The sequence below is a fragment of the Loxodonta africana genome, chromosome 8 (genome assembly GCF_030014295.1).
Source record: "Loxodonta africana isolate mLoxAfr1 chromosome 8, mLoxAfr1.hap2, whole genome shotgun sequence".
NCBI classification, from domain to species: domain Eukaryota; kingdom Metazoa; phylum Chordata; class Mammalia; order Proboscidea; family Elephantidae; genus Loxodonta; species Loxodonta africana.
In genome coordinates this window covers 57,346,060-57,372,661 of record NC_087349.1, presented here as the reverse complement: position 1 = coordinate 57,372,661, position 26,602 = coordinate 57,346,060, and the positions used below count along the sequence as shown (strand labels likewise).

Below are 26,602 nucleotides of genomic sequence, written 5' to 3'. Positions count from 1 at the left end.
CTCAGTAGTGAAGTCACTCCTGAGGTTTACCCTTCAGCCAAAGAGTAGACAGGCCCGTAAAACAGAATGAGACTAAATGGGACTACCACCCCAGGACAAGGATGAAAAGACAGAAGGGGACAGGAAAGCTGGTAATGGGGAACCCAAGGTGGAGAAGGGTACAGTGTTGACATGGCATGGGGTTGGCAACCAGTGTCACAAAGCAGTATATGTACTAATTGTTTAATGAGAAACTAGTTTGCTCTGTAAACCTTCATCTAAAGTACATTAAAAAAAAAATTCCAATAAACTGTACAAACTAAATATACAGTAAGGCTGCTAGCTATCTGATCATTATTCAGAATACACAGTATTCCTATTAACCAGTAATAAACAATGAGAAACTGTAATGTTTCCTCAATTCTAAGATGTACATTTCTCCCCTACAGTTTATCATCTCTGAAACTGGGATAAATAATATAGTCCTTGTCTTCTTACAATTACTATGGATCTGAAATGAAGTTGAGTTCTCCTGGGGAGGATTTGTATTTGCTTCTGCCGTTCACCAGAGTTACTACCAACCTGAAAGACCTTACATTAGTAAAGTCTCTGTCTCAGGGTTTTTGGATCACGCTGATAGTGTGAATTTACACTGCAGACCTGCATGAATACTGCCTTATGGTTCAAATTCTCAGGGAAAGTTTTTTTTCCCTCCCTTCACATGGTGCTAAGATCGAGACACACAAGTTCTGCTCTTTCTTTCTGTGTGGTATGTGTGTTGCTTATTTTACTGAAGCTGTTTGCATCCCAGCTATATAATTTCCTACTAAACTACTTTCTTAAAAAAAAAAAAACCTGTTGCCATTGAATCGATTCCGATGCATATTGACCCTATTGTCCCATAGGGTTTCCAAGGCTGTAATCGTTACAGAAGCAGGCTGCCACATCTTTTCTCCCAAGGAGGGGCTGGTGGGTTCAAATCACTGACCTTTTGGTTAGCAGCCAAGTGCTTAACTACTGCACCACAAGGGCTTCTTACTTTCTTAGTAGTAGATAAAATAACAATAACAGTACTTATTACAATTAATGTCACCCTAAATTTGAGGAATATGACAATATTTTTAAAACTATTATTAGCTAGAAGAACTATAATGATGTATGGAATGTAAACTGGGTAAAAAAAGGAAAGGATATTATGTGGCCTAGTCCAAAATTCAGAATTTAGTTCACTAAAAGTTTAAAAGAACTGAGATTATAAAAGATAAAATGGAATTCTTTAATTAATGAGGGTACAGAAAGATTTTTCCTGCAGATAATGGTTACCAACTTTTCATTGATAAGAATAAAAGCAAATTGACTCACACAGAGATTCATTTTATTCAGAGATTGATTTTATATGTGGAGTAATTTCTTCAGAAGATACTAGTACTGGAATGTATTTTTGAAAGAACATTCTTTCCTGGAGAATTAAAGGTAGTTTTGCCTGGAGATCAAGAGTAGACTCCAGACTACAACTTAGTGACCTACTGTCTTTCCAGCTTGGCCATTTCTTGAAAGTTTATTCATTCAACAAATTTATCTAGCTTCTACTACATGCCAGGGACTGTGCTAGGCTCTGGGTTTTCAGTAGTGAATAGGAAATATGCGATTATCTGCCCTCATGAAATCCTTAGTTAAGACAGTAAGATGGACAGAAAAGGAAGGAAAGAAGGTAGACTAGCTGGGAAAATAGCAAGGAAGGTAGCCAAGCAGTCATTGAAGAAATGAATTAAATTATAGATTTTTCTACATGTGCTCTGAAAGAATCAAAGAATATGCTGATAATCATGGGAAAGACAATTTTACTTTAACCATGGGGAGGTTTCATTTAGGTTGAGCCCTGAGGGATGAGGAAAAAACTGCCATAGGTAGAGAGATTGGAAAGACTTTGGTATGTTCTAGGAAAGATCATAGGGCTTGCGTGACTAGAGTTTGGTTGGGTGAGGGGAGATTGGGGTGAAGAGGAGCGGTTGAGGTAAGCAGGGGCCAGAACGTGGGGAGTCATAGGCCAGGCCATGATGAGGAGTTAGGATTTTATTCTAAGGGCACAGAGAAGCTGTTGAGGGTTTTTAAACAGAGAATGACAATCCACATTATGTTTTAAAATCTCCACACCATTTTCATGTACAGAATGGATGAGAACAGGTAAAGAGTGGATTCGGACGACCAGTGGGAAGGCTGTTGTAATGGTCCAGGCAAGCAGTCATAGTGGCCTGATCTAGAGTGGAGGATGGGGAGGAGTGACAAGTCCCTAGACTTGGGATATATTTCAGAAGTAGAATTTATAAAACTATTCTTGGATCAAACATAATACTTCTATTTTTTTTTTTTGCCAGTTCTTCCCACGTGACTGCTTCCCTGCTTCCATGTAGACAAGTGATCAAAGCCTTACCTGAATTTCTTTTCAAATTAGTAGGTTCAGGAAGAACCTGGCTTTCTTTAAGTGGAAATTTAACCTAAATTTAAAATGAAGTTAATTCAATTGTATAGAATAGTTTGGCTCTCCTTACGTTAAAAATGATAATTTCCTCTCTTGCGTGTCTTGCAAATATGTTTACCTATTGGTATCGATTTCTGTTTGCTTAACCAGAATTGCATCTTTTTTTAAGTGGCTATTCACATACTGATAAATAAATTTCACAATATTTAATAATGATATTTTCTAAATATCAATATTTTTGCCATGTAATTTCAGTCTATTTTAGGAACTCCTTTAATTACCATTTTCATATTTAAGCTTTTAATGAATGGATGATTTTAATACATGGTTTTGTGTGTATGACCTTTTTTTAGATTTTAATTGTGGTAAGTATATACAGAAGAAAACATTTGCCATTTCAACATTTTTTTACATGTACAGTTCAGTGACATTATGTTCATCATGTTGTACAACCCTCACCATCACACATTTCCAAAATTTTTTATTACCCTTTACAGGTGCCCCCTAAGCAATGGCTCTCTGCTTTTCCCTCCACATGCCTGATCCTGGTAACCACTAATAAACTTTAGTCTCTATACTTTTATCTGTCCTAGATATTTCATTTAAGTGGGATCATACAATATTTGTCCTTTAGTGACTGATGTCAGGTTTCATCCGTGTTGTAGCATGCATCAGGACTTGATTTTCTCTTTATGGCAGAGTAATATTCCATTGTTTGTATGTACCACATTTTGTTTATCCATTCTTCTGTTGGTGGACATTGAGGTTGTTTCTATCATTATTTGGCTATTATGAGTAGTGCTATAATGAACATTGGTATATATGTATCTGTTTGCGTGCCTGCTTTCAGTTGTTTTGGGTATATACCTGGGAGTGGAATTGCTGGATCATATGATAATTTCTTAGGTTTAACTTATTGAGGAACCACCAATCTGTTTTCCACTCCAGCTGTACCATTTTACAGTCCCACCAGCAATGGATGAGGGTTCCAATTTCTCCATGTCCTCACAAACACCAATAGTTTCCCTTTCCTTTTTTTTTTTTAATCATAGCCATCTTAGTGGGAGTGAAAGTGGTATCTCATTGCAGTTTTGATTTGCATTTTAAAAAGCCTCTGTAAAAGTTGTATTATTTATTTATCCTCCCTCTTTACCCTCTTCTTTCCTTCATTTACTTTTTCTGGTATCTAAATGATTTTCTTCCCTCTTGTTGCTTCTTCCTATGCAAATGTTCCCTCTGGCTGCATGGGACAACATCATATCAGTGAAATGATTTCTGCAGTAGCCTAGGTAAGCAAGAACTGAAGTAAAGGAGATAAAGGGATGTGAGTCATAGTGTTGAAGTTCCTTAAATGTAACCATGTATAATTTATGTCTAGTAATACCTTTCCTTTCAGATCAATGACTTATAAAGTAGGAGATACATATCAACCATTGAAACATGTTTCTCAAAAATACTTTGTTGTTGTTGAACGATTAAAATTGGCAAATTTGGAATTTACATTTTTTGCCGGGGGGGAGAAGCTCTAAAATTGTAAAACTGTAAAGTTCTCTCTAAACTTGATCTTCAGTGAACAGGGTTGTCATTGTAAATTTCATTGAGCATGCTGTTGTAAATGTAAAAAAATAGCTAGTTTTGAAAAAGCTGTCACAAAGGTTAAGAAAGAATGTGTGTTCATATCTGGGCAGTACTTAAATTCTGCCATATATAACTAACTGATAGAACAAATTCACTACAGAAAATTAATGAATTTGCCTAATATTGACAGTCATCTATTTTATGGATCAAAGATCTCAAAATATGAATTCTTTATGGAAGTCATTCTTCAATTTCAACATTTAATTATGAACCTCTTCTTTCACAAGGCAGTGTCCTAGGCTCTGCAGGGAGTAGTGATTAAGAGGATAAAGACAGATTTGGGGCTATTTTATTAATCTATCCTGCTTCTCTAATAATTTTACTTTAGCTCATTAATAGCAAAGGTCTTTTTTTTTTTTTTAATCGGGGCCCCATTAGCTTATTTCCACATCTCTCTTCTTAAGCAGAATATTCTGCTTAATCGAAGGAACAGTTACTCACCTTTAGATTTTTTTAAAAAAATTTTTATTGTGCTTCAAGTGAAAGTTTACACATCAAGTCAGTCTCTCATACAAAAACTTATATACCCCCTGCTATGTACTCCTAGTTGTTCTCGCCCTAAAGAGACAGCACACTCCTTCTCTCCACCCTGTATTCCTCATGTCCTTTCAGCCAGCTTCTGACCCCCTCTGCCCTTTTATCTCCCTTCCAGACAGGAGCTGCCCACATAGTCTCATGTGTCCACTTGATCCAAGAAGCTCATTCTCCCCAGTATCATTTTCTATCCCATAAACCAGCCCAATCCCTGTCTGAAGAGTTGGCTTTGGGAATGGCTCCTGTCTTGGTCTAACAGAAGGTCTGGGAACCATGACCTCCAGGGTCCTTCTAGTCTCAGTCAGACCATTAAGTCTGGTCTTTTTATGAGAATTTGCATCCCACTGCTCTCCTGCTCCCTCAGGGGTTCTCTGTTGTGTTCCCTGTCAGGGCAGTCATCAGTTGTAGCTGGGCACCATCTAGTTGTCCTGGTCTCAGGCTGATGTAGTCTCTGGTTTATGCGGCCCTTTCTGCCTCTTGGGCTCATAATTACCTTGTGTCTTTGGTGTTCTTCATTGTCCTTTGCTGCACGTGGGTTGAGACCAATTGATGTGTCTTAGATGGCCACTTGCTAGTGTTTAAGACGCCAGATGCCACTCTCCAAAGTGGGATGCAGAATGTTTTCTTAATAGATTTTATTATGCCAATTGACTTAGATGTCCCCTGAAACCATGGTCCCCAAACTCCTGCCCCTGCAATGCTGGCCTTCGAAGCATTCAGTTTATTCAGGAAACTTTTTTGCTTTTGGTTTAGTCCAGTTGTGCTAACCTCTCCTGTATTGTGTGTTGTCTTTCCCTTCACCTAAAATGTATCCTTTAGATTTAACATCGGAAGTTAACTACTCTCAAAAGGTTAAAAGTGCTTGAATTCTCATTGGAAATAAGCTTTTAGTCATCAGAATTGGACAAGAAAACTTGTCAGTGGACTTCAGCATTGTTTTTGCTTGCTTGCTTGCTTGCTTTTGGTACCTTTTGTGTACTTCATTCTATTTAAGAAGTATTAATGGATGTTATCCAAGTTTGGCTGACATAGGGCAGAGCCTTTTGCTGTGAATGGGCTACAGGGTTATAGATGTGCTGAGATTTTGATTCCCTCAACCTTGAGGTGACTGGGAAAGCCAGAAGTGGCCCATGCCGCTAAGCCAGAGCCCCTTACTCCAGCAGTGAACAGCCATGACATGAAAAATGTTGGGAAACACTGACAGAGGGAATGATAGATAGGCAATGTGTAGAGAGGCAAAGGAAGGAGGACACTGATAAATGATGATGGGTAATTATATTTTTAAGCCAAATAATTATTTTAGGACAGTGATTTTTTAAATGGTCTATGGTCTATGGGGATAAGATATGTTAGTTTATTTAAACATAAAAAGTATTACATAGTGATTCAAAGTTCTCAGAATGCTCTCACACAGTATCTTCTCATTGGTCCTTCCAGCAGTCCCAGAGGGAGGCAAGACAGGAAGCAAACTGTCTACAAAGCTTCCTTAAGGCTCAGAGAGTTAAATGACTTACTCATATTTAACGTGTTCTAGAATTGTATCTCCATTTTATTAATAAATGACACAACTGTTTTTGTGGCTTTTGTGTATGAAACAGTACAAGTTCAGAAATTTGCTAAGTATCTCTTCACTTATTTCACTATTGCAAAGGCCTAAGAAGGAAGTTTTACTCCATCTCTAAAACTCTCAGTTTCCTCTTCTACAAAAAAGTTGATGTAAGGACAAAAGGAGAAAATACATGTAATATACTTACTACAGGGCTGGGCATATCCTAAGCACTCAGTAACCATCATGCTGGCCTGGCGTGTCCTTGTATTTACATTGACACATTTTCATAAGAATTTATGAGTATATGTGATAATTTTTATTCCTTCTAGGTACAACAAAAATTTAGAAGAAGCTAAAAGAATTGGGATAAAGAAAGCTATTACAGCCAACATTTCTATGGGTGCTGCTTTCCTGCTGATCTATGCATCATATGCTCTGGCATTCTGGTATGGGACCACTTTGGTCATCTCAAAGGAATATTCTATTGGACAAGTACTCACTGTAAGTGATATTAAGAAATGGATCATTATTAAAATGGTAATGAAATTGAGTAGCAGTGGCTTGACTTCAGAAGAATATATTTTTGAATAATACAGAGAGACTTACAGTGTTAGATTAAAAAGTGGAAAGGAAGTTAGGTGCACCCATCCAGGTTTGTTGTCATTTTTGCACATCTCTTGCACAAATTCTCCTGTAGCCTAAATAATGTTACCAGTCTTCATAAAATCATCTCTCATTTGTTGACATTGTTTTTGTGCCAGACTCTATGCTAAATTTTCTGATTTATTGTTCACAACAAATGGCAAAATATACAGATTAACTTCTTTTCAGATTATGTTGAATGATGGCTAATCACCTCATAAATTTATAGAAGCATAAATCCGTACTCTTCCCAAAAGAATACTCTTATTTAGAGGCTCTCTACATTATAGATCTTTTTACAAGCACAGAAGGCTTGCCTTATGACACTCTCCTCTCCTATATAAAAACAATGAAATAACTCACAAACCAAGCTCAATATGTATCTTGATCTAATAAAGTACATTTTTTCTTTTTCATTTCCTTTTTTCACTCAATTCCTTTTGTATAGGCCAAGCACAAGTGTATCGAGCTAACGAGAGACTATATTTTGTTTAGTTACTTAAAACAGTTCCCTTTCTCAGGAACCAGATTTCCTTGGGAACCAGGTAATGATTGCTTCTTTTGTTGCCTCATCCAAAATTTACGAGGCTGTTCAGTTAGCAATGGCTTTTGGAAAAAAGTTTTTATTAGGATAGTGGTGCTATAGGTGAATCAGTGTTCTGATAAGAGATGTATTCTGTGATGTAGGTAAGAGCTTTTAAATCCAGTATTCACTGAACTCAAACCTGCCTCCCAAACTGGAGATATCCAGAAAGCACAGGATTTGGGATAAGACCGACTTGGTTCAAATCCCAACTGTGTGCCACTGTGATTAGCCTGCTTATCAAACCTCAGTGTATACAGTGTGGTGTGTGAAAAAAGACTTAACTTGAGAAAGAATACTTTAGATGTGTGTGCTTTATATTTTACAAAATATTCTCATATACATTGTCTTATTGGACACATTTAGTTGCTATAGAGAGAGAACAGATGGAATCTTGCCCATTTTTGCAAATGAAGAAACCGAGATCCAGAGATTCTAGGAGAATTACCTAAAGGCATGCAGCCAGCTAGTGCCAATCCAGATCTTCTCTCCTTATAATATTTGTTTCCACCTTGCCTTGCTGATGGTCTAAGTCGAAACTCTTAGCCTTTGAAATAATATAAAAATAATATGTTGGTTCTGTAAAACTTACATTATGATTTCATTTAGCAGTTAGGACTGATCCTTCATTTTAAACTGAAAAGTATTTAAACACTTATTTTTTTTAGCTTCTAGTATTCGTTACCTTGCCATTTTAAATTTAATTAGCCGTGTTAGAAGAAGGAAGAGGAAGAACAACAACAAAAAGATTGTACTAAAGACTAAGTAACTTGATGTTTTCTTATCACTGTCCTCAGGTTTTCTTTTCTGTATTGATTGGAGCTTTTAGTGTTGGACAGGCATCTCCAAGCATTGAAGCATTTGCAAATGCAAGAGGAGCAGCTTATGAAATCTTCAAGATCATTGATAATGTAAGTCTAGGATAGTTGTTTATCCATTCATCTAAAAGTCTTTCCAGTTGAGGATCGGTTTTCTTATCATTTTCTCCAGCTCTCTCAAAAATGTCACTAAAAGCAGTTATTGTAAGCTAGTAATCTTCTAAATTTTTGTTCTTTGTAGAAGCCAAGCATTGACAGCTATTCAAAGAATGGGCATAAACCAGATAATATTAAAGGAAATTTGGAATTCAAAAATGTTCACTTCAGTTACCCATCTCGAAAAGAAGTTAAGGTATAATAATAAATGATTAATCAATGATTAAACAATGTATTGGATAAAGAGTTTCTCATTCTTTCCTTTAAAAGACTATAAAAATATACATATTTAAACCTAGCATTAAATGAAACTGCCAATTCATAGACCCTGTATCTGTTCGTTGCATTAATGTTTGTTTATTTCTCATTTGTCGTGGTAGGTCTTGAAGGGCCTCAACCTGAAGGTTCAGAGTGGGCAGACGGTGGCCCTGGTTGGGAACAGTGGCTGTGGGAAAAGCACCACCGTCCAGCTGATACAGAGGCTCTATGACCCCACAGAGGGCACGGTGAGATGGCTTGTGCTGAGCTAGACGCTGCAGCAATTAATGGTTACCATTTTATTGCAGATATTTCTGACATTGTAATTTCAACTCTAAATGTATAGAAATAACACCTTTTATTTCAGGTCAGTATTGATGGACAGGACATTAGAACCATAAATGTAAGGTATTTGCGAGAAATTACTGGTGTGGTGAATCAGGAACCTGTGTTATTTGCCACCACAATAGCTGAAAACATTCGCTATGGCCGTGAAGATGTCACCATGGATGAAATTGAGAAAGCTGTCAAGGAAGCCAATGCCTATGACTTTATCATGAAACTGCCTCAGGTAAGTTGTCCTTGATCTTTATCATGCTACCAGTTCAAAGACTAGAATGCTGGCTTAATAGATGGGAAGTTAGGACAAAACCTCCTAACATAGGAGGGACTCCTAAGAAGTGAAATCAAGATTACTTCAGATTTTAAAGATCTAGCAGCATCAGTTAGTAGTAGACATTTTTTAAAAATTGGAGTTGGTTGTTGCTGAGTTTTAAGACACTGTGAGACGGGTTGTTTATAGGATTACTTGCCATCTTAAAATGTGAACTGAGAAACGTGTCCTTTTGCTAAATCTTCTTGTGTATTCTGTGTTGCAGAAATTTGACACCCTGGTTGGGGAGAGAGGGGCTCAACTTAGTGGAGGACAGAAACAGAGAATTGCCATTGCTAGAGCCCTGATTCGAAACCCCAAGATCCTCCTGCTTGACGAGGCCACGTCAGCCTTGGACACGGAGAGTGAAGCAGTGGTTCAGGTGGCTCTGGATAAGGTCTGTGAGCCTCAGTTCAAAAAGACTTGATATATAAGCATAAGAATATTCCACTGTTAATTCCTCTTAATATTGGTCTTAGAAAAGAAAATTTCTGATAACTTCTAAGTGATTCCTTTAGATATTAAAATAAAAGCATTAGGCCTCTTTGGATCTTTTCTATTTGTTTATTTCTTTGGTATTTTTTAAAGTAGAGATGAATAAATTTTCATTTAAAGGTACTTGCAAATCTTTAAAATTACATAATAAATGCAGAACTTGAAGGAAAACTGGTCTTCATGATGATCTTGAAAACACTGTAGGGACAATCCTGTTATTTAGACTTTGTGAGTTTGTAGTATTATCAACAAGAGAAAAATAAAATCTGGGCATTCACATTTAATTTTCAAGATGCTGAATGCATGGGAAGATTGTGAGAAGTAAGAAATTCTTCCCAGAGGAGAGGTAGAGAGCCTAAGATGTTGGAAACTAACTTGAGTGTCTTAGTTATCTAATGCTGCTGTAACAGAAATACAACAGGTGAATGGCTTCAACAAAGAGAAATTTATTCTCTCATAGTCTAGGAGGCTACAAGTCCAAATTCAGGGTGCCATCTCTAGGGGAAGGCTTTCTGCATCTGTCGGCTCTGGGGGGAAGGTCCTTGTCATCAATCTTCCCTAGTTGAGGAGCTTCTTAACACAGTGACCCTGGGTCCAAAGGATGCGCTATTCTCCTGGCTCTTATTTCTTAGTGGTATAAGGTCCCCATGTCTCTCTGCTCACTTCTCTCTTTTATATCTCAAAAGAGGTTGGTTTAAGATACAATCTAATCTTGTAGATTGAGTCCTGTCTCATTAACATAACTGCCACTAATCCCATCTCATTAACATCATAGAAATAGGATTTACAACATGTAGGAAAATCACATCATATGACAAAATGGCAGACAATCACACAATACTGGGAATCATGGCCTAGCCAAATTGATACATAGGGGGACACAATTCAATCCATGACACTGAGCCATGAAATGTCCTTGACTATCAGCAGAGTTTGATGTTGCTGCAATTTTTGAGTCCCATTTGACTCATTCACCAGATAGGATTCGAGTGCTTGTTCTCTTCCAGGCACTCTATGCTCGGTTCCAGGCGTATGTGGTAACCGGCCTACCTCTTTGAGAATGGGGAACGTGGAGACCTTTGAAGCAAAGGTGCAAATTGCTGAGTTGAAATTTCACAGTAGAATTCAAGGATGAACCCATATCAGTTCCAACTCTCTCCCTCTCTAGTAATGAAACAATATAGTATATTCCTTTAAGCCTCCTGTCAATGTGCATAATAGATAGTTGAGGGCACAAAAAACAGGGTAACTAAACATTCTGTGAACCAAGATAGAGGTAGATGGGATTATGGCTTCCTTTTTTTCCTTCATTTTGGTTATCTATAATTTCATATCTGTGTTTTCTTATTGCTTGTGGATCTGTGTTATTCTACAATTGAATTATAAATAAAAACAATTTTAAAATGTTCTATTTAAAAATACTTTTTCTTTAGAATGTGAATTTGTTGGGAAATTCCACATGTCCCCGTTTTCTCTAAAACAGCCAAGAATTGATCCATTCTCTATTTTCTAGTTGCTGCCACCTAATTTTTCTCACATATATTTTTTTCTTCTCTGGATCTTCCACTTCCATCTTTCATATTGATCCTGATACAGACCTTTTTTTGTTTGGTTGGTTGGTTGTTTTGATAATTTTATTGCTAGTTACTGGAGAGAAATATCGAGTACAAAAAATCAAAAGCATTAGGAAACTTAGAAAGGTAAAAAAAAATCTCCGTATAGTTCTGGTTATGGTTAGCTCTGTTTCATATTAAAATGTAAGTAAGATTGGACATTTTAAAACATTTACCTAGCTCTTCTGTTTTTCCATAATGCTTCCACTTAGCAATAATTATCAGTTATTGATCCCGTATTATGTGTCACAGTGCTAAGTACTTTATGTGCACTGTTTTATTCAGTCATCACAACTATCCTATGAAGTTAGTACTATTATTATCTGTATTTTACACAAGAAGAAATTGAGCCTCACAGAAGTTAAAAGATTTGAATAAGTCCTAGAGTCCATAAATGGCAAAACCAAGATTTGAACCCAGATCAATGTGACATTGAAGTCTGGACTTTGCTGCCTCACATTTATTATCTGTCTTGTTCATCTAAAACAGTCCTGTGAGGTAGGACATTATGATCTCCAGGACCGATCACTAGTTGGTATTCACCAGACAGTGTACTGGCCAAGGTCTGTTCTGACTGGCCAGTGCCTGGGCTGTGGAGTTGTGTTAGTTGGTATAAGCCCCTGGCTTTACTACAAACTTAGGCTGATAGGAGTTAAGGAAAATATTTAGAAGCTTAGATAATATGTGAATATCATATTTGAGTTCTTATAATAAAACATCCTTATAAACCATTATTAACTGTACTTTTACTGAAATTAGAGGCTACCTTTTATAGCTTTGACAGTTTCAAAGTGCCCAAAGCATTGAAGTTCAACAAATATAAGTTGAATGAACAGATTTTTTAATGTAATTGTTAATTTCTTCAAAAGTTAAATTTCTCTCCCTTTAGGCCAGAAAAGGGCGAACTACCATTGTGATAGCTCATCGTTTGTCTACAGTTCGTAATGCTGATGTCATCGCTGGTTTTGACGATGGGGTCATTGTGGAGGAAGGAAATCATACTAAACTCATGAAAGAGAAAGGCATTTACTTCAAACTTGTCACAATGCAGGTATACTTTAACTCGCACTTTCCAAAATTATCTCAGGTATAAACTGATTTTGCTGTATTTAATGCTTTAAATAAATGTTACTGGACTTCATTATCTTAAAAAGTGGGAAAAAGTACTTGGAGGATGCAGAGGCAGACCAATGTTTTTAGATTTTATTTTTCTGGAGAGGAGGGAAAATAAAGAAGGATAATTCAAGAAAGTTAAAGAAAAGGTTAAAAAAGGTTTAAAGCTTAGCTTTAATACAGTAGCCACTGGCCACATATTGAGCGCTTGAACATGGTTAATCTGAATTGAAATACTGTAAATGGAAAATATACCCTGGATCCCAAAGACTTAGTACAAAAAAAGAATGTACTATATCTCATTGATAATTTTTGTATTGAATACATGTTAAAATGATAATATTTTAGATATAGTGGGTTAAAGAAAATATATAATTAAAATTAGTTTTACCTTCCTTTTCACATTTTTTAATGTGGCTATTAGAAAATTTAAAAGGACAAATGTAGCTCACAGTTGTGGCATGCACCACCGTATTATCGTTGACAGCATTTTCCAGAGCAAATGTGATTGAGCCAAACACTAACAAAAAAGAGAATGATTAGGTGAGATACATGGAATGAATGCCATGTTATTTCAGCATATTTAATAGGATGTCTTTCTCATTTAGTGGTTTTAGTTTTCAAATATATCACAAAACAGAAATAGCAGTTCAACTTTATCCCTTTTGTAATTTTTTAAACAAATTATCATTTTCCTCTTGATACCCGATGTTCATTGATTGGTTTTCATTGGCTAACTGAGCCTAACCAGTTTTCTTGTTTATTTTAGACAAGAGGAAATGAAATTGAAGTAGCAAGTGCAACTAATGAATCCGAAAGTGATTCTTTGGAAATGTCTCCAAAAGATTCAGGATCCAGTCTAATAAGAAGAAGATCAACTTACAAGAGTGTCCGTGCACCACAAGGCCAAGACGGAACGCTTAGTACAAAAGAGGCCCTGGTATGGAAGAGGATGTAGAGTATTACATCTTAAACCCTGCCACTGTGGTTCCCTAGTATGGTGGGCTGGAGATGGGAGGGGTTGTCCAGAATCCTCCTGTCCTACCCCCTAGAGTATTCCATGTACCAAAAGCTCAACATTCAGAATCAATTTAGAATTTCTGAGTGAGATTTTTTTGGGGCCAGAATTTTAGAATTACAATTTATAATGTAAAGAGATTACAGTGGGTCTTCAAATATCAAAATTTCTGTTTGTCCCTACTTGGAAATATTGTAGTGTTCCAAATGCCAAGTAAGAGTTAAATGTTTGTGGAAACATCTCTTATTCCTTAAAAAATAAAGGAGTAATGAATCCATCAGTACCTTTATTTGAATCTAAATAGCCATCAACTGATAATGAAATAGGAATAGGATATTTTCATTTACAAATTTTTGTACATATGGAAGAAATGTTTACATCTTAAAATCCACTAAGTATCAATTCTTTTTTTTTAATTATCCCATTGTAATATTTTGTGTTTTCCAGGATGAAAATGTACCACCAGTTTCTTTTTGGAGGATCCTGAAGCTGAATATAACTGAGTGGCCTTATTTTGTGGTTGGTGTATTTTGTGCCATTATAAATGGAGGTTTGCAACCAGCATTTTCAGTAATATTTTCAAGGATTATTGGGGTAAGCGTTTGGGTACATTTGTTTAGGTTTACTTGTGAGTTTTGACTGAAGAATGAACTATTTGTATTTGTGACTGTGTACCAAAACCATAAAAAAATAATGTGCCTTTATATGAAATTAGGCAGCTTGAAGATGTAAAGCTAGAAGTCTCGTTTGTGACAGAAAAGCTAATTTTGTGGACCTCCTTTTGTCCTGGCAATAGGTTTTTAACCTAGGGACCTGGGAACCAGCTCCTTGAAGTTGTCAGTGAAAGTGGTTAGATGACTTTCCCATTTCATTTTTGATGACTTCCATTTTTCCTAGATTCATACTTCGTACATCCATGTCCTGATTATTAATGGATGTTTGCAGCTGTTTCTTCTCATTTTGAGTCATGCCACATCAGCAAATGAAGGTCTCAAAAGCTCTACTCCATGCACATCATTAAGGTCAACTCTGCTTTCAGGGGAAACCCTGGTGGCATAGTGGTTAAGTGCTATAGCTGCTAACCAAAAGGTCATCAGTTCAGATCCACCAGGTGCTCCTTGGAAACTACAGGGCCATTCTACTCTGTCCTACAGGGTTGCTATGAGTTGGAATTGACTCGAGGGCAACGGGTTTCTACTTTGAGGCAGCTCTTCCCCAGTCATGTTTTGAGTACCTTCCAACCTGACTTTGTGACAAGACTGATTTGATCCACTATGAATGAAGATGTGTGTTTTCTTTTCCTATGGAGTGGGTATTCCCTGTGATCCTCAAGCTGGAGACATTCTATTAGCCCTTCTCCCCACCTCTGGGAAGGTCTCCATGTAAGGAGCCCTGCAAACTAACCACTGTTCAGCTGCTAACCAAAAGGCACAATGGCAAAGTGCTCAGCTGCTAACCAAAAGGTTGGCGGTTCAAACTCACCAGCCACTCCATGGGGGAAAGATGTGGCAATCTGGTCCCATAAAGATTACAGCCTTGGAAAGCCTAAGAAACCCTATGGAGCATTCTATCCTGTCCTATAAGGTCACTGATTTGGAATCGACTTGACAGCACACAACAACAATAAAACTCCATCTCTGCGAAGGTTTCCATCTATGGGGCTAGGTCAGCTGGCTGTAGTTCCCAACTGGCTATTTAACTCACCACCCTACAAAGGATATTTCTCCAGGATCTTCCTTTCTTTCTGAAATGCCTAAGCTAAGTGATGACCACTTATCTCTGATTCAACAAAATCACATCAGCAGATTTTCTGCAGATGCCTTACGACAGTTCAAAATGTCCAAATTGTAATATAATAAATTGCCATACAACGTAGTTCCCCACCAAAGGGAGAGGGAAGTATGTGTTCTCATTTCTACTTTGCATGGTAGGTATGGCACTTGTAGCACTCATTCCTCCAAGAGGAGTACAAACAGAAAAGGTACTGGATCCAGCTTATGAACAACAGACTCATTCTTGGCTTCTAAGGAAGGCAAAATATATATACCTTTGAGGTTGGCATTAGGGAAGCCAGCCTTGACCCCATTACACTAAGGCTGTCTTGACCCCTGAACACTGTGCTAGGTGGGCAATGGGTCTGACCCAGAATAGTTTCTTCTGTTATGGAACTGAAACCTTTTAAATATTTTCTTACAGATTTTTACAAGACCTGATGATGATGAAACAAAACGACAGAATAGTAACTTATTTTCACTGTTGTTTCTAGTCCTTGGAATTATTTCTTTTATTACATTTTTCCTTCAGGTAAATGTCTACATTTTCACTTTATTCATCTTGAGAAATGCATTATTATTCAACTGGAATTTTTAAGCATTTATATAATTTGCAAGAGCTTGGGTGGCACAGTGGTTAAAACACTCGACTGCTAACCCAAAGGTCAGCAGTTTGAACCCATCAGCCACTCTGCAGGAGAAAGATGTGGCAATCTTCTTCCAAAAAGATTTACAGCCTTGGGAACCCTATGGGGCAGTTCTACTCTGACCTATAAGGTCACTGTGAGTTGGAATCAAATCCATGACAGTGAGTTTGGTTTTTGGTTATGTAAGTTGCTTTTTAGTAGCATTGCTCTTCTATTGACTTGGCTGTTAGCAGCCAAGTGTTTTTGACATATTTAAAGCAAAGATGTTTTGCTTTCTCTGACCCCCTTCCTTGCCCCTTTCCACCCTCATTACCCACAATTGGAAATATTATTGAAGTCAGAAGGAACAAAGTGTTTGACCTAATATAGTGGCTGAGAATGAAAGCTTGGAACTCAAAAACGGGATTTGGGTGAGCCTTGAAGTTTGGATAGTTCGGATATAAGTACTGCCAGTCAATTTAAATACTGAAAGAAATGTCTTCCTGTATTCTAAAAGCAACAACAAACAACCCCATAAGTAAGTCACACAGAGTTTAAAAAAAAAAAAAATTGAATTTATCATTCAACTTTCACTAAAGAAAAAGAACTCTTTTAATGATGGAGCAATGTCAACCCTCAAACAAAAACCAGAGGAAACATTCGTAAAGAGCCTGAGTTTAAAGCCTGCATATTATCTGGCTGAAATGAAATTGCAAGGGGATTAATTAATTAAGTGCCTAATTAATCAATTAAGTGCTATAAGTTTAATAAGATGAGGCAGTATGGTCTTTGGTGTTAGACCTAGGTCCAAGTACCAGTTCCACCAGTTCCTAATTTTGTGTCCTTGATTAAGTTAAATTGTTTAAGCCTTAGTTTTCTCACCTGTAAAACAGAAATGCTGATACCTGCCTTTTAGGGTAGTTGTGAGGATTAAAAGAGAGAATGTGACCAAGTGCCCAGGCCTGTGAGAGGCAGATAGTAAGCACTCAGTCACTCAGTAACTGAATGAATTATTTGCTGATATCACAAATATCACCACAACATAATAGGTCTGAATAGGTCTCTTTATTTAACATTTTGTAAGCATGTATTAAATTTTTTTATAGACAAAACATTCTGGACATAGTAGATGTGAAAGAAAAAAAAGACTGAACCCTTTCTTCACTAAATTCTTAAAGTGTCATTGAGGAATTAAAATATGACCCTAATAGAATAATACGTGACACTATAATAATATATAAGATTGCTATACCAATTATTAATGCTATCGCAGTTTGGAGAAGAAGAAGATTGCTGAGTGCTAAAGTTGGTTAGAAATTTAGAAGGAAGAAGACTTTGAGCTGGGCCTTTAACTTTGGAGCCTTGGATTAGTGAAGTAAAGGAAGTTAAAACAGTACCTTTATAGACATGATGGTATTTGGGGAGACTGGAGGCTGGCTCACCTAACAAACTGGAGTGAGAACAAAAGTTCTGAATTATAGGACCTCAGAAGTGTAGAGATGGCATAATGCCTCAAGATGTTAGAATGCCTAAGCCCTCTTTTTGGAAACATAGGGAGGGAGCCCAGTGGGTGATTAAAAGCTCAGGCTCTGGGTCCTTATTCTGGTTAGGATTCTCATAGGCCCAGATTCAGGTTCCAACTCTGCCACAGTAATGACTGTGGCCTTCAACAACTTATCAGCCTCTCTAATCTCAGTTTCTTCTGTAAAGTGACAATTATAGTCTCTGCCTCATAGGGTCGTCATCAGGACTTAATGAAATAATGTTTGTAAACTATGGCATCTGGTACAGACTAAGCATTTAATAAAGGCTAACTCTGAATAAAAATAACAATAGTAGTATTCCTGTAGTGGGCAAGATATTTCACATTCCATTCAGCCTAATAGCAGAAACCTTAAACTGGTCATTTCCAGGTAGACTTGATGACTTTAGTAATTCAGGATTAACCTCAATAAAATCTAAGCTTTTTTCCCCTTCCTCCTCACTGGATTGGCATCTATGTTTGCAGAGGGGTTTTTTAACATTACAGAATTGGGTGGAAGAATGTTGTTTATGGACATTGTGTGCCCCCACACCTTCATGCTGACAACCTGAGGGATCCATGGCTCCATCTGGCCTTTAGTTACATGGTCTATACCTAGCTATCCCCCTTCATCATGACCACAGGACCACTTAGAAGAGTGAGTTCTTTCTTCATTGTATTCTTGGCATGTGTTTCTTCCCTCTCTCTCAACTGATGTCCACACATTACTTGGGAGCACAGAGAAGATATGGTTGCCCTCCTCTGCTTATCTGCGGGGCTCTTCTCTTCTGGTACAGCATACAGCCATTTCCACTCTGCTCTCCTCATGCCACTTTGTGGCAGGCCTCACCCATGAACTACTACCCCTCAGAGTTCCAGAAGGAAAGGGGGGACTGCTTTTATCTACTCCTAAATCCCCAAACTCAGTGAGATGGGGGTTCCATTGTCCTCCCTCCCCAGATGTGGCACAGTGTGGCAGCATGTTACAGGTTGACCACAATCACATTTTACTATATTCTTACCCTATAACTTCTTTCCCAGGCAGATTATATTGTTGCAGGATGGGAAGGGGCAATGCAGAAGTTCTTGCTCAGTAAGCCTTCTTCCCTAACCTATTTTGCTCCTAGTCTTTGGCTTTTTTTGAGCTTGAAAACCAAGAATTAGACATCTTTGTTCTCTGCATCCTTATGGCTGTGGTGACCATATAGTCCTATTTGCCCAGAAGAGTCTCCCTTTATACCTTGGGTCCTAGTATCATTATTAGTACCAACCCTTTTCATTCTCAAACATGTCCTGGTTTGGATGAAACATAATGTCACCATCTACTTAGAATGCCCCTCTTGGGGAAAGTTCCAGTTTCCTGAATGAGGGACTCTGGTTCATTGGGTTAATAAGTAGGAGGAGGGACAAGGAAACACATTTCCTAATAAATCTCAGTTGACCGGCTTACAGAGGAGTGGCAGTAAAAAAGTAGCAGCTCCAAAATGGCATCTTCTGGCTCCACCACCAGTGCTGTCATAGAAATGCAGCCAGCCCTTGAAATCCTGCTGAATAAAGCATGCGAGATGTGTTCTTTCTCACAGGGCTTCACGTTTGGCAAAGCTGGAGAGATCCTCACCAAGCGGCTCCGGTACATGGTTTTCAACTCCATGCTGAGACAGGTATGTCTGTTGAGGAGTGTGTCCTGGGGTGTGTGGGATCCCCATTTGTGCCTTGTGGACCAGGCAGCGGGAGCATTGTCAAGTTCCTTAGGCCATGAACCCTTGTACTGGTCCTTCCCCAATGTCATCTCAGAGGAACAGCTGACCAGTCCCCCAGGTGCAGGCTCAGAGGCCAGCTGTCTGTTTGCTGTGGTGAGCACAGGGAATAGGGAATGGGATTGCTACAAGACAGACAGGGAGCCACTGGAGCAGATTCACTTCCAGCGTTTTGGTCTCAGCAGCTACAGGCAGAGGAGGTGGAGGGATCTTTAATCTCTCTTGGGCCTTTCTTCTCTCTCTTTTCCCCTGGGAAACCCAGGACACTACTGTTTCTTCCCACCAAGGGATACCCTCTGTGCCCTTTACACAAATTAAAATACATCCCTTTGGCTTCCCCCATTTCCTCACTGTCCAGTTTCTTTGCTAGACTAGGCTGATGTACTATTTCGAGCTACAGCGTTACTAGTTGATAATGATTAATGAAATGCCTCGCACATTTTACACTAATACTTGCTATTGAATAAAATGAAGCTGCAGAAGGGTGCCCAAGGCATGCCAGTGGTACTTGAACCCTGGCTGAGAAGCATCAATTTGCTGTGTTAGGACTTCTAGATGACATTCATACTTTCCCGGCTGCCTTTGGGTCCTCAATCCTTTCCCACTTCTACTACCACCACTCCAAAAGATGATATATTTATGGGAATTGCTAGGTAGTGGTTGACAGAGCCAGGACTGAATCGGATGGGTGAGAGGGCACTATTTGATGGGGGTCCTGTCCTAGGATTCTCAGTCAAACTATAGCTGAGATTCCATTTAACTCCAGGTCAACCTTGGTCTAGGGTCAAATGCCCCATTACTCCACCAGGCTTGAGGCCAATTCCTAGGTCCATTATACTTCAGGAGCTGAGCTAATGGTTTGTATAAGACCATCTCCATAAATTATAAAGTACAGCAAACATATATTAATTGCCTTCTGCTTGCAAGGCATAATAAGTACTAAATATTGTAAGGCATTCAAACATGAATGATCCCTGTCTTCAAGGAAGTTACTGGCTGGAGACAGGGCACACCCCACAAATATTTACATATATTACAAAGCAAATTTATGCATGCTATAATAAATTATAGTGTTTTGTTTTATCTTAAATATTTTCTGGGAAAAATAATAGCTACTGTTTAAATGCAAATCACCACTTCCGATAACTTCTCAGGGCCATAGTTATTTTTGTAACAGACGTAAATTTGTACTTCAAATTCACAATCTTGTTAGTATTTAAAAATTATGTGGTTTTACAAAGATATTACTATTTTATGTTGAATGCTAAATTTTAATCAAGATTGCTTTTGTTGATTTGTTTTTAACTCAATTCATTTATTCTGCCATGAACTAACTGTAGTTATCAAACTGCTTATTCAACCTTTCTGTTTGATGTCTAATAAGCATGTCTTAGTTTAACATTCCCGGTATTGAACTACTGAATTTGCAATTCTCCCCTCCCTACGAGACTTACTCCTTACCCAGTCTCCCCCTTGTCAGTAAATGGTAGCTCCATTCTATCCAGTCAAAAACTTTGGAGTCACCCTTGGATCCTCTCTCTCTCGCTCTCTGTTTAATATTATAATATCACAGTAGCCTCCTAACTGGTCTCACTGCCCCAATCCAGTATGTTTACCTCACGGCAGTCAGTCATCCTTCTAAAATATAACTTAGATCACATTCCTTTGCCTTAAACCTTTTGAAAGTGACCCATCTCTCTCAGAGTGAAATTTGGAATCTTTACAGTTGGCTTTTAATGCCATCCATAATGTTGTGCTTTTTAGACTAGTGGTAGTCCTTCAGGCTTTCTTGTTAGTGCATGAACAGATCAAGGATGCCTTTGGCCTCAGGGCCTTTGCACTTGCTGTTTCTTCTTTTTTCATATATTGTCATTATCCCTCCCTTCATTTGGGTCTTTGTTCAAAGGTCACCTTAGAGAGGGCCTTTCTGTCCCCTTCCCAATCTACAAAATAGCACCATCTCTTAATTTTTCCCCCTTCTTACTCTGTTCTCTTTTTCTTCATATCATTCATTACATGACATACTATCTACTTATTTGTTCCTCTGCTTCTCATTGCTAGAAACTAAGCTTCTTGAAAGCAGCAACCTTGACTTTTGTTCACTGTTGTGTAGATTTAACACTTTGAAAAATGCTTGAAACCAAGAAGGCATTCAGAAAATTTTTGACAAGTGAATTTATCTATTTATGTGTTTTTCAAAAATCTTTTGAGGCCCTCATCTATGTCAAATCCTGAGTACTAAAAAATATAAGGGATATAGTGATAGAAGTTACCCTGTCACTTCCCTCATGGAAGTAAGAGTTTCATAAATATGGTTTTAAGATAATGAAAATAATTTTCTGTCCCACAGGATGTCAGCTGGTTTGATGACCCTAAAAATACCACAGGAGCACTGACCACCAGGCTCGCCAATGACGCCGCTCAAGTTAAAGGGGTGTGTGTGAGCTTTCTGTTGGTGGTCTAATTGGCTACCTTGGACCTCAGTGTAAAACTGATTTTCTCATTACAGGTGTTAGTCCTCATCATTTTTAAGAAAACAGTAAATAGCATTTAACCTACATATTATGTCACCTTGAAGACTAAGGTGCACCTGACCCAAGCCATGGTGTTTTCAGTCATCTCCTATGCATTTGAAAGCTGAAAATGAATAAGGAAGACTGAAGAAGAATTGACACCTTTGATTACAGTGTTGGCGAAGAACAATGAATATACCATGGATTGCCAAAAGAACCAACAAATCTTTCTCAGAAGAAGTACAGCCAGAATACTTCTTATAAGCAAGGATGGCAAGACTATGTCTCATGTACTTTGAACATGTTATCGGGAGGAATTAATCCCTGGAGAAAGATATCATGCCTGGTAAAGTAGAGGTTCAACAAAAGAGAGGAAGGCCCTCAATGAGATGGATTGACCCAGTGGCTGCAACAGTGGGCTCAAGCGTAATGATGATTTTGAGGATGGCACAGTACCAGGCAGTGTTTCATTCTGTTGTACATAGGGTTGCTATGAGTCAGAACCAACTTGACGGCACCTAACAACAACATGGTATCATGTGGAATATGGCCAAAATGTTAACTATATAAGCATAATATACTTTTTAGTGTATATATAACTTACAAGCTCTCTTTTGGTATTTGCTGTGTTATTTGTACCATTAACAAAACGCATAGAAGAATTATTATTTAGAAAAGGAAGTATTTATCAGCATACTGTGTAGGATCAGTCTGTTTTAATGCTCAGTTAATCAGCAGAAAATTGGACATGCTACAGTATATGAATCAAGGGCTGTTCCTTTCAGCAGAACAAGAGGATACTGTGTGGTTTAATACTGGAAAATGTATGCTGCAGAGTTGCATCCTTTCACCTTAATTACTCGTTCTGTATATTGGACAGATAATCTTTGAACCTGTACTACAGGAAGAAGAATGTGGCATCACGATTGGAGGAAGAGCCATTAACAACCCACAACAGGTGGATGACACAACCTTGATTGCTGAAAATGAAGACTACTTGAAGAATTTACTGATGAAGGTCAAAGACGTCAGCCTTCAGTACGGATTACGCCTGAATGCGAAGAAGATGAAAATCCTCACAACTGGACTGATAAATAACATCATGATAAATGGAAAAAAAGTTGAAATTGTCAAGTTCTTTCTACTTGGGTCAACAATCAATATTCATAGAAGTAGTAGTTGAGAAATCAAATGACGTATTGCATTGGTTGAATCTGTGGCAAAAGATATCTTTAAAGTTTTAAAAAACAAAGATGTCATTTTGATGACTAAGGTGTGCCTGACCCAAGCTATAGTCTTTTCAATCACCTCATGTACATGCAAAAGCTAGACAATGAAAAACGAAGGTGAATTGATGCATTCAAACTGTGGTGTTGGTGAAGAATATTGAATATACCATGGGCTGCCAGAAGAATGAACAAATCAATCTTAGAAGAAATACAACCAGAATGCTCCTTAGTAGTGAGAATGGTGAGACTGTGGCTTGCTTACTTTGGACACGCATTAGGAAAGACTAATCGATAGACAAAGACATGTTTGGTAAAGTAGAGTGTCAGCGAAAATGAGGGAAACTCTCAATGGGATGGATTGACACAATAGCCACAATGATGGGCTCAAACATACCAATGATCATGAAGACGGCACAGGACCAGGCAGTGTTTCATCCTGTGGTACATAAGGTTGCCATGAGTCAGAGCCAACTATGTGACAGCTAACAACAACAGCATAAGTAGATATGTATCTAGCACTGGAAATTTCTACTACTCCCAGTATAATATAATTGTCTGACTCTTTTGTCTTGCTAATTTGCAGAGCTTGCTTTAGTGATCACACTTTCATTAATGATGTTTTACTTAGTATTAGAAAATCAGAAGAGATAGAAATAAGTAATTGAACTCTAGATTATTGATCTTCTGTTTTCAGTATTTATTCTGACGTTATGGAAATCATTATTTTAGAAACCCAATAAATTTCTTTCAAGTAAACTTTCACTTTTTATTTCATAACTGAGAAGATATTTAATAGATTTTTATGAAACTGAATTGTTATACTCCTTAGGAAATATAAACACGGATTTTAAGGATAATATAAAAGTTTCACTCTCATGTATTTTTGTTTTGCAGGCTATAGGTTCCAGGCTTGCTGTAATTACCCAGAATATAGCAAATCTTGGGACAGGCATTATTATATCCTTAATCTATGGCTGGCAATTAACACTTTTACTCTTAGCAATTGTGCCCATCCTTGCAATAGCAGGAGTTATTGAAATGAAAATGTTGTCTGGACACGCACTGAAAGATAAGAAAAAACTAGAAGGTGCTGGGAAGGTGAGTTAATTAAACTAAAATATGATTACTTACTTAAGTAGACTAAAATTTTGTTACTCACTAGTACTTATCATGCTCTGATAACCATCCCTCAAAGCAGTCTTATTTGATGCTTGTTTAGCAGATTAGGAAACTGAAGAAAATGGGCAAAACAAAACCAATACTCAGGCTCACAGACGGACAACTAATTTCATTTTAATAGGTTTTTTAGTTTCAGAACATTGTCTTCACACTCTCCTCTCTCCTTCCTTTCTTCCAGGATTGAAACTCAGGCAGTTGGACTTTAAAGTTGTGTCTCTGTCTGTTAAAAATAAAAGAGGTCTGCCGGCAACAGAATATAATTTGATATCACAAATCCATATCATTGCAAAAATGAGAGGTCAGAGCAGGACTAACCCCCAAAACTGGGCATTATGTTGAAGATAGGGATACATCTATCCATGGACATTTCAAGGTTCCCAAGAGTTAGGGCAGGAATCCAGGCAGATCAGAGTGGCTTTGGCTCTCAGTAGGCCCAGGTGTCTGAGGTACTTTGACTCTGGGCCAGGTACCTTACCAATAGGAATGATGATGAAGGTACCTCCCTACTATCCCCTTAGACTCTTTATCCTATTTCCTCTGAGATTCCTTCAAGAAAATCCTTTGGCTTCCCAACCATTTTCTGTGGGGGACAAACCTCACATGAAGCTTCCCTTCAGGTGCTCAGAGGCCCGGTCCTGGAGGTTCAGCAGGGTGGCACTGACCCACAGGGGTCTGCTTGTGGTCTGGCCCAGGTAGCATTGGCCCCTGCCAGGGAATACATCCTGTGACCAATAACTTCATTTAATGCTGTACTTTGTTCTTGTTTGTTTGTTGTTTTGCTATCGTTTTGGCTCTTACCTGAGAAGAAGGTGGAAAAATCTAGGACCAAATATCAAAAAAGAAAAAGCATTACTACTCAATAGTGTCATTATTGAATGAGGTTTTATGAATGTCCCAAAAAAGCATCTTTTTATAGGAAGGAGGCTGTTTTATAGGAAGAAGATGATTGATTCTAGTCTGGTTCATTACAAGCCTCAGGTTAGCGCCTTTGAATTTGTATGCCAGACTTAAGACCCTTGGAGTTCTGCAAAGAGGGCAAAGGAAGGGTGCAGATGGAAATGGTATGTGTGAATATGGCAGATTTTCTGAATCAAGTTCAGGGATGTGATAAATGCTCTGAGAGGGTAAGGTGGGTAGAGAAACTGCACTAACCAGTCTATACAGAATTAAAAATCAACCCCATCTGATCATCATCCTCAAGTTACTATTTATTATATACCAGGTATCCTTAGAGGTCTATATACATTAATTCATTTAATGCTCTCGACAACCCTATTGAGTTATTCCTGCTGGATAGAAAATAAAATCCCAGGTTCAGAGAGGACAAGTAACTTGACCAAAGTTACCCGGCAGCAAGTCTCCTAACTGGTTTCCCTGCTTCCACTCCTTCCATGCTTCTCCACTTACACTCTACGTTCTTTACACAGAAGCCAGACTGATCTTTTAAAAGCATAAATCAAATCATGACACTCTCTACTTAATACCCTCCAGTGGCTTCTGATTCACACTTGGAATAAAACCTAATCTTTTGCTTTGGCTTGTAAAACAAGTGTGTTCCAGTCCCTGATGACCTCTATACCCTTATCGTGTACCATTTCTCTCCCATGCCCACCCTGTCTGGCCTCACCGGCCTTCTTTCAGCTTCTAGGCTACTCTAAGATGGTTCACTCTGATCTTCCCATGGCCAGCTCAGACTCATTACTTCTTCCAAGAGGCCTTCCCTGACACCTTAATTAATTCATGTCATCTCTCAGCACTTGATGTTTCTTTCTTTCTTCTTTGTTTATTTAAGATATGTCCCAATCATATAGCCTTGATGGAAGTTACATTCCATTAAAATATAATTGAATGATAGAACCTTTCTGGAAGACAAACTGTAATGTTTATCATGTCCCTTAAAAAGTGCGTTACTCTCTTTGACTTAGTAATTTCTCTTTTAAGAGCTTCTCCTAAGAAAATAATTCAATACAGACAAAATTTATGTGCAAGGATGTCTTCCACATTATTATTTTTAATAAGGAGAGAATTGAAAACTTCATTAAATAATAGAGGAATGCTTAAGTGGCTAGAATATTAAGTTGGCCATTAAGCATCTCCTTATTAATGTATACTTAATTTTGAAAAATGCTCTTGATATTTTTTAAGGTAAAAAAATAATGATATAAAACCAAAAATAGACTTTGATCCCAATTTTGTTAAATATGTCTATGCTTAGAAAAAATATATGAAAACTAATATGTAAAATATACCAATATATAAGTTTTATTATCTTTTTAATCTTTTCCGTATTCTCTCAATATTCTTCAGTCATCATGAATGAAAATTTTAATCAGAAAAAATACAAACATCACATTTTAAAAAATATGTAAAATCTACATGAACCATGGCCTCATCTAGCCTGACACCAGAAGTAAATGGTGCTCAGCTACCACTGCCAACCATTCTGACCAGGGATACAATAGAAGGTCCAGGATAGA

At 37.9% G+C, this 26,602-nt stretch overlaps 1 protein-coding gene across 2 annotated transcripts in view; it reads left to right on the top strand.

The window, feature by feature from the left end:
• ABCB1 (ATP binding cassette subfamily B member 1) overlaps positions 1 to 26,602 on the top strand; it is a 91,003-nt gene that overhangs the window by 46,327 nt on the left and 18,074 nt on the right. For both annotated transcript variants that reach the window (XM_010587292.3, XM_064289948.1), the window contains 13 exons: positions 6,509 to 6,680; positions 8,202 to 8,315; positions 8,464 to 8,574; positions 8,759 to 8,884; positions 9,004 to 9,207; positions 9,515 to 9,685; positions 12,286 to 12,447; positions 13,279 to 13,449; positions 13,975 to 14,121; positions 15,724 to 15,831; positions 19,031 to 19,108; positions 21,555 to 21,638; positions 23,841 to 24,044. In XM_010587292.3, coding sequence (XP_010585594.1) covers positions 6,509 to 6,680; positions 8,202 to 8,315; positions 8,464 to 8,574; positions 8,759 to 8,884; positions 9,004 to 9,207; positions 9,515 to 9,685; positions 12,286 to 12,447; positions 13,279 to 13,449; positions 13,975 to 14,121; positions 15,724 to 15,831; positions 19,031 to 19,108; positions 21,555 to 21,638; positions 23,841 to 24,044 — 1,852 coding nt within the window. The remainder of the gene's footprint in view (positions 1 to 6,508; positions 6,681 to 8,201; positions 8,316 to 8,463; positions 8,575 to 8,758; positions 8,885 to 9,003; positions 9,208 to 9,514; positions 9,686 to 12,285; positions 12,448 to 13,278; positions 13,450 to 13,974; positions 14,122 to 15,723; positions 15,832 to 19,030; positions 19,109 to 21,554; positions 21,639 to 23,840; positions 24,045 to 26,602) is intronic.